Source organism: Aythya marila (genome assembly GCF_965140915.1).
Source record: "Aythya marila genome assembly, contig: HAP1_HAP1_SCAFFOLD_63, whole genome shotgun sequence".
NCBI classification, from domain to species: Eukaryota; Metazoa; Chordata; class Aves; order Anseriformes; family Anatidae; genus Aythya; species Aythya marila.
In genome coordinates, this window is record NW_028137401.1 from 42,059 (window position 1) to 49,943 (window position 7,885).

The window sequence follows — 7,885 nt, forward strand, 5'->3', positions numbered from 1 at the left end:
AAAACAGCCCCCCCCAACACCCCCCCTCCCCCGCTCCGCCCCCCACCCAACCCGCGCTGTGATAAATGTACAAATGTAATAAAGCGCCCCCCCCCCCGCAATGAATGGAGGCGTCCGAGTGTTGTGTTGGGGGGAGTGCTGGGGGGGGGTGAGTTGGGGGGGGACCCCTTTTTTGGGGGGGGACCCCCGGGGTTTAGGGGGGCCTGGCGGGAGGGAAGGGCCCTCGGGGTGGAGTTGTGGACGGGGGGGTTGGAGCTGCCCACCCCCAAGCCCGTGCCCCCCCCCCCCCATGAAAGCGACCCCCCCAAAACCGCTGTTTTCTCCCCCAAAACACCTGCCCCCCCCCTTCCCCACTAAATGCCGCGCCTGCCCCTTTAAGAGGCCCGCCCCTCTCCCTGCAATCCCCGCCCCTCCCCGCCCCTCTCAGCCAATCGCCGCGCGGGGCGCCGGCCCCCGTCCAATTAAACCCCGGCGCCCGGCGGCGGCGCCCAATGAGGAGGCCGGCGGTGGGCGGGGCCGGGGGGGGCGGGCGGCCAATCGGGGCGAGCGGCGGCGGCCGCCGCGGCCATGGCGGGGCCGGGCGGGGCCGAGGTGGTGGAGCTGAACGTGGGCGGCAGGAGGCGCGTGAAGGGCCGGGACCCCCCCGGGACCCCCCTGGGACCCCCCCCCGGGACCCCCCCCGGGACCCCCCCCGGGACCCCCCGACCCTGACCCCGACCCCGACCCCCCCGCAGGTTCAGCACCTCCCGGCAGACCCTGACCTGGATCCCAGACTCCTTCTTCTCCAGGTGGGGGGGGGCTTGGGGGGGGGTCTCGGGGGTCGTGGGGGGGTCCTGGGGGTCCTGGGGGTCCTGAGGGGGGGTCATTAGGGGCTGGGGGGGGATTTGGGGAGGTCCTGGGGGGTCTTGAGGGGCTGGGGGGCTCCCAGGAGTGTTTGGGGGGTGGGGGTCGTGGGGGTCCTTTGGGGGGTTGTGGGGGAGCTGGGGGGGGATTCGGGGGGGGTCCTGAGGGGCTGGGGTGTGCCAGGAGGGGTTGGGGTGGTCTTGGGGTTCCGGGGGGTGGGGGGTCCTGAAGGGTTGGGGGGGTCCTGGTGGTCCTGGGGGGTCCGGAGAGGTTGGGGGGGGGGGGGGGTCCCAGGAGGGGTCCTGGGGGGTTTCGGGGGTCTTGGGGGGGCTGGAGGGGTCCTGAGGGGGGGTCCTGGGGGCTGGAGGGGTCCCAATGAGGGATTTGGGGGGGGGTCTGTAGGGTCTTTGGGAGCTGGGGGGGGGTCTCGAGGGGGACTGGGGGGTCGTGGGGGGAGAACTTGGGGGGGGGGGGGGTCCTGAGGCGGGATGGGGGGGTCGTAAGGAGTTGCAGGAGGGTCCCAAGAGGGATTGGGGGGTACCTAAGTGCTTGGGGGGCTGTTTTGGGGAGCTGCGGGGGGGTCTCTAGGGCTGGGGGGGGGGGGGGGTGGGCACTGACTTTGTCCCCCCCCCCGCAGCCTCCTGAGCGGCCGCATCTCCACCCTGCGCGATGAGACGGGAGCGGTGAGCGCCCCGACCCCCCCCCCAGATCCCCCTCCCCCCTTACCCACACCCCTCCCCGACTCCCCCCCCCATCATTTTTATTCCCCCCCCCCCCCCCCAAGATCTTCATCGACCGCGACCCCACCGTCTTCGCCCCCATCCTCAACTTCCTCCGCACCAAGGAGCTCGACCCCCGCGGCGTCGCCACCCCCTGCTGCTGCACGAGGCCCAGTTCTACGGCATCACCCCCCTAGGTGACACCCCGGGGGGGGGGGGGGGGGGTCACGGGGACACGGGGGGGGTGTGGGGGGTCACAGACCACCTCTCACGTGTCCCCCCCCCCTGTTTTTTACCCCCCCAAAGTCCGCCGCCTGCAGCTGCGCGAGGAGCTGGACCGCTCGTCCTGCGGCAGCGTCCTCTTCAACGGCTACCTGCCGCCCCCAGGTGATTTTGGGGGGGGGGGGGGACATCGTCACGGGGGTGGGTGGGGGGTGCCACCGCTCCTCAGGGTGGTGACACGGCCCCCGCGCGCAACCCTCCCCCCCCCCCCCGGCAGCTCTCCCGGCCAAACGCCGCAGCCGGCACAGCGTCGGGGGGCCGCGGCCCCCCGGGGAACGAGCGCCGGTGCGCCGCAGCAACACCATGCCCCCCAACCCCGCGCACGCCGCCGGGCTCCTGGGGCGCCTGGGGGACGACCGAGCCCCCCCCGCGGGTAAGGAGGGGGGGAGGTCAGCGGGGTGGGTGCCACCCCCCGTGGGTGCCGCCGAGCCCGGTGACGTGTCCCCCCTCCCCGTGTTGCCCCGCAGCGGGTGACGCCGGCATGGTGCGCGTGGTGTGCGGCCACCACAACTGGGTCGCCGTGGCCTACGCGCAGTTCGTCGTCTGCTACAGGTGGGTGCCGGCTGGCACCCGCGGGCGTCCCCGGCGTCCCCTCGGCGTCCCTGATGGTCCCCTCGTTGTCCCCAGGCTGAAGGAGACGTCGGGGTGGCAGCAGGCCTTCTGCAGCCCGCGGCTGGACTGGGTGATCGAGCGCGTCGCCCTCAACGCCAAGGTGTTGGGCGGCCCCTTGGGCGACCACGACAAGATGGTGGCGGCGGCGTCCTGCAGCGAGATCATCCTCTGGGCCCTGCAGGGCGACGGCGACGGCAGCGAGATCGGTGGGTTGGGGGCGCCGGGGGACGGCCCCGTGTCCCATCCCCCCCCCCGCCGTGTGTCACCCCCGGTGGTTTCACGTCCCGGCACCCAAAGGCGTCTTCCGGCTCGGCGTCCCGGTGGAGGCCGTCTTCTTCGTGGGCAACCAGCTGATCGCCGCCAGCCACACGGGCAAGATCGGCGTCTGGAACGCCGTCACCAAGCACTGGCAGGTGAGCGGTGGCCTTGGGGACGAGCAGGGGGGACAGCTGACACCGCCGTCCCTCCTCATCCTCCCCCGCCGCAGATCCAGGACGTGGTGCCCATCAACAGCTACGACGCCGCCGGCACCTTCCTCCTCCTCGGCTGCAACAACGGCTCCATCTACTACGTGGGTGAGGAGGGCCTTGGGGACACCGCGGGGACAACCCCGGGGGGGTGGGGGTGGCCCCCGGTGGCCCGCGGTGACGGTTCCCGCCCCCCGTCCTGCAGACGTCCAGAAGTTTCCCCTGCGCATGAAGGACAACGACCTGCTGGTGACCGAGCTCTACCGCGACCCCTCGGAGGACGCCGTCACCGCGCTCAGCGTCTACCTCACGCCCAAGAGCAGTTGAGGGTCTTTGACACCTTGGGGGGGGTCCTTGTCCCGTCAGGGAGGTCCCCGTCACCTCGAGGAGGTCCTTGTCACCTTGGGGGGGGGTCCTTGTGCCATCTCTTGATGTAGAGGAGCACCTCGAGGGGGTTCCTTGTCACCCTAGGGAGGTCCTTGTGCCATCTCTTCACGTGGTGGAGCACCTCGAGGAGGTCCTTGTCACCTTGGGGAGGTCCTTGTCATCCTAGTGATGTCCCCATCACCTCAGGGAGGTCCCCGTCACCTCCAGGAGGTCCTTGTCACCTTGGGGAGGTCCCCGTCACCTCCAGGGGGGTCCTTGTCACCCTAGGAAGGCCCCCATCTTCTCAAGGAGGTCCTTGTCACCCTGAGGAGCTCCTTGTGCCACCTCCTGACGTGCTCCTTGTAACCTCGAAGAGGTCCTCATCACCTTAGGGACGTCCCTGTCACCTCGAGGGGGTCCTCGTCACCTCGCAGAGGTCCTTTGCCACCTCCTGGTGTGGTCCCTGTGACCTCAAGGAGGTCCTCGTCACCTCAAGGAGGTCCTCGTCACCCTATGGAGGATCCCATCCCCTCGAGGAGGTCCCCACCGTCCTGGGGACATCCTAGTGCCACCTCCTGGCCTACCTGTTGAGTCCTCACCACCCCGCGGAGGTGCCACCACCTTGGGGACATCCCGACGAGCTCTTCTCCGAGCCCTGCGCGTCTCAGCCAGGAAGTAAGCCTTTTTTGGGCCCAAAAGCGACCGTTTTGGGTCTCTTCCCAGGTGACAGCGGCAACTGGATCGAGATCGCCTACGGCACCAGCTCGGGCGTGGTGCGGGTGATCGTGCAGCACCCCGAGACGGTGGGCTCGGGCCCCCAGCTCTTCCAGACCTTCACCGTGCACCGCAGCCCCGTCACCAAGATCATGCTGTCAGAGAAGCACCTCATCTCCGGTGGGTGCCTGGGGGGGCACGGGGCGCACGCGGGTGCCCCCTCTTGTCCCCCCCCCCACGTTGTCACCCATCCTTTGTCCCTCCCCCCCCCAAAAAGTGTGCGCCGACAACAACCACGTGCGGACCTGGACGGTGACGCGCTTCCGCGGGATGATCTCCACCCAACCCGGCTCCACGCCCTTGGCCTCCTTCAAGGTCTTGGCCTTGGAGGATGTCGACGGCCACGCCGGCTGCGCCGCCGGCACCGATATCGGTAGGGGGAACGGGCTGGGGGGGTGTTGTCCATGGGGACCTTGTCCCCGCGGGGATGCCGGGCCCGGTGCTGAGCCCCCACGGTACTGGCAGGGCCCTTCGGGGAGCGCGACGAGCAGCAGGTCTTCATCCAGAAGGTGGTGCCCGACGCCTGCCAGGTCTTCGTGAGGCTGTCGTCCACCGGAAAGAGGTGAGGGGGCGCTTCGGGGTGCCCCCCGGGGCTCTGGGGGGCTTCCAGTTGGCTTTGGGGGGGGGGGCTAAAGGTCTTTGGTGGACTATCAATGGTCATTAAGGGGTCGTGATGGTCATCAGGGGGCCCAAAGGTCTTTGAGGGCCCATTGATGGTCATTAAAGAGTCCCAACGGTCATTGGGGACCCATTGATGGTCACTGAGGGGTCCTAAAAGTCTTTGAGGGCCCATCAGTGGTCATTGAGGGGTCCCGTTGGTCAATGGGGGGCCCTGAAGGTCTTTGGGGACCCATCAGGGGTCATTAAGGGGTCCTGATGGTCACTGGGGGGCCCCAAAGGTCTTTGGGGACCCATTGATGGTCATTGGGGGTCCACAAAGTTCTTCGGGGGCCTGGTGATGGTCATTAGGGGGCCCCAAATGTATTTGAGGGCTCATCAATGGTCATTAGGGGGCCCCAAATGTATTTGAGGGCTCATCAATGGTCATTAAGGGGTCCCGATGATCACTGGGGGGCCCCGAAGGTCTTTGGGGACCCATCAAGGGTCATTAAGGGGACCCTAGAGGTCTTTAGGGACCTACTGGTGGTCACTGGGAGGCCTCAAAGGTCTTTGAGGGACCAATGATGGTCATTGGGATGCTCCAAAGGTCTTCGAGGGCCCATCAATGGTCATTAAGGGGTTCTGATGGTCAATGGGGGGCCCCGAAGGTCTTTGGGGACCCATCAATGGTCATTAAGGGGGCCCTAAAGGTCTTTGGGGACCTATTGATGGTCCCTGGGGGGCCCCAACAGTCTTTGGGGGCCCGTCGATGGTCATGAAGTGTCTTTGGGGTCCCCGCACGAGCCCATAGAGTTCCCCTAAGACCTTAGAGCCCCCCCACAACCCTTCAGAGCCCCCTCAAACCCTTTAAGCCCCCCCCCCCCAGCACCCTCCAGGTGCCCACGGAACCCCTCCAAGGGCCCTCGGAGACCCTCAGGGGAGAGGCCACCACGGGCCTCTCCCCCGAGACCTCCGCGTCCCCCAACATCTCACCTGTGTGTGCGTGCGTGTGTCCGTGTGTCCCCCCCCCCCCAAAATAAATAAAATAAATAAATAACTAAATAAAGGATCTGCGAGGTGCGGGCGGTGGACGGCTCGGCCATCACGGCCTTCACCGTCCACGAGTGCGAGGCCTCGCGGCGCATCGGCTCCCGGCCTCGCCGCTGCCTCCTCACCGGCCACGCCAACGGCAGCCTCCAGCTCTGGGACCTCACCACCGCCATGGAGATGCTGGGGAAGCCCCCGGGTAAGGCTTGATCCCCCTTCGTTGTGGGGGGGGGGTCCTTGGGCTTTTGTCTGCCCCCCCCCCAATAAAAATTTGGCCTCCCATAGAGGCCGGAGGCCCCACGGAGCGGGAGCTGCTGCAGCAGCTGGAGCAGTGCGACCTGGCCCTGGTGCGCACCCCCGAGCTCAGCCCCGCCGCCTCCGTCGCCCCCCCGGGACCCCCCCCGGGGCTCCACCACCAGGTACGGACCCCCCCCCCTCCCCCCCCCCCCTTCAAAAAATTCGGGCGGTTTTCCCCCAAATTTGGGGTGATTTCCCTCCCGCGTTTGGGGTGTCCTCTGTGCTCCTCCGACCCGCTCTCGGGTGTTCCCCCACCTCCTTCCTTCCCAAATTTGGGTGCCCCCCCCCCCCCAAAAAAAAAAAAAAAGAAAATCTGGGGTGGGGTCCTCCCCCTAAATTTGGGTGCCCCCCCCCTTTCCCAGTTTTGGGTGTTTGACCCTAGTTTTTAGGTGTTAGAGTTCCCAATTTTGGCGTTTCCCCACCAATTTTGGGTGCCCCCCCAATTTTAGGTGTTCCCCTTCCCAATTTAGAGTCTACCCCCCCCCCAGTTTTAGGTATCCCCATCCCAATTTACGGTCGTCCCCCCCCCAATTTTGGGTGCCCCCCCCCTCCATCCCAATTTTGGGTTGTTCCCCCTCCATTTTGGGTGCCCCCCCCCCCCCCCAATTTTTCATCATTCAACACATTTTGGGTGCCCCCCCCCCCCCATCCCAATTTTGGGTTGTTCCCCCAAATTTTAGGCATCATTTCCCACCCCCACCCCCCAAAAAAATTTCACCTTGCCCCCCCCCCCCTTTCTTCTACAGCCTCCACTCCCAAAGCAGCGACGGGACCCGTGAGAAGCCCCCCCCCCCTCTGCCGCCGCCGCCCCCCCCCGCCACCCCCCCCAGCTTCGTGGAGCGCTGCCAGGAGCTGGCCCGAGCCCAGGCCCCCCCCACGCCCCCCGGCCTGGGGGCAGGGGGGGCAAAGCCGCCGCCACCCCCCCCTGCTGGCCACTGCCCCCCCCCGGCCGCTGCCCCCCGAGGGGGTCCCCGGCCCCCCCCCAGTGCCCCCCAAATCCCGGCTCAATGAGACCTCGTTTTGAGCTGGGGGGGGGGCCCTGCCCCTATTTTTGGGGGCACGGGGCGGGGGGGGCCCTACGTCTGTGCCCCCCCTCCTCCCTTACGGACTTTGGGATGAGTTTTTATTGGGGGGGTCGCTAATTTTTTTTTGGGGGGGGGCGCTTTGGGGTCCCCATCGCTCAGCAGGGTCCTGGGGGGCATTTTGGCATCCCAAGGGGGTCGGGGGGGCTCTTTGGGGTCCTGCCCCCCCCATCATCATCATCATCATCATCATCATCATCATCATCATCATCGTCATCTTTGCCCCCCCCCCGACCCCCCCCAATATCCAGGACTCATTTCCCCTTTTCCCAAGTGCTTTAGGACCACCCCCCCCCCAAAAAAAAAAAAAGGTGGGGACCCCCAAAAAAAACTGGGGATCCCCCTAAAATTTGGGGTCGGCAGGGGGGTCCCGGGGGGGGGGGGTTTGTATTGGTTTCATGGCGCGGGCGCAGTTTTGTACCCAAAAAAAAAAAAAAAAAATGGGGTGAAAACGGCTTGGTTTGGTGTCTTTGTGGCGTGGGGGCACCCCAAAACCCCCCCCTCGTCGCCTGTGGGATTTTGGGGTACCCCTGGGGAATGGGGGGTCCCCTGGGGAAGGTGGGGGGGCTCCTTGGGGGCTATGGGGTCCTTTATGGGGTGGGGGGGTCACTTACGGGGGGTGGGGGCTCCTTATGGGGTCCTCTATGGGCTGTGGGGGCTCCTGGGATCCCCTATGGGCTATGGGGTCACTTAAGGGGTGGGGGGGCTTCTTCTGGGGTCCCCTGTGGGTTTGGGGGTACCCTTGTGGGATATGGAGTGCCCTGTTGTGCAGGGGGGGGGCTTCTTAAGGGGTCCT

At 66.9% G+C, this 7,885-nt stretch overlaps 1 protein-coding gene across 1 annotated transcript; it reads left to right on the plus strand.

Annotated features, from left to right (window-relative positions):
* Nucleotides 1-554: 554 nt before the first annotated feature.
* SHKBP1 (SH3KBP1 binding protein 1) lies at nucleotides 555-7,382 on the plus strand. Its single transcript, XM_082785248.1, is given in 18 exon segments — nucleotides 555-620; nucleotides 735-788; nucleotides 1,481-1,526; nucleotides 1,628-1,709; nucleotides 1,712-1,759; nucleotides 1,869-1,949; nucleotides 2,062-2,217; nucleotides 2,312-2,396; nucleotides 2,472-2,662; nucleotides 2,754-2,869; nucleotides 2,944-3,031; nucleotides 3,129-3,245; nucleotides 4,013-4,183; nucleotides 4,281-4,436; nucleotides 4,529-4,625; nucleotides 5,731-5,909; nucleotides 5,996-6,129; nucleotides 6,754-7,382. Coding segments are annotated over 18 exon segments (1,887 nt in total). The 5' UTR covers nucleotides 555-567; the 3' UTR covers nucleotides 6,787-7,382.
* Nucleotides 7,383-7,885: the final 503 nt, after the last annotated feature.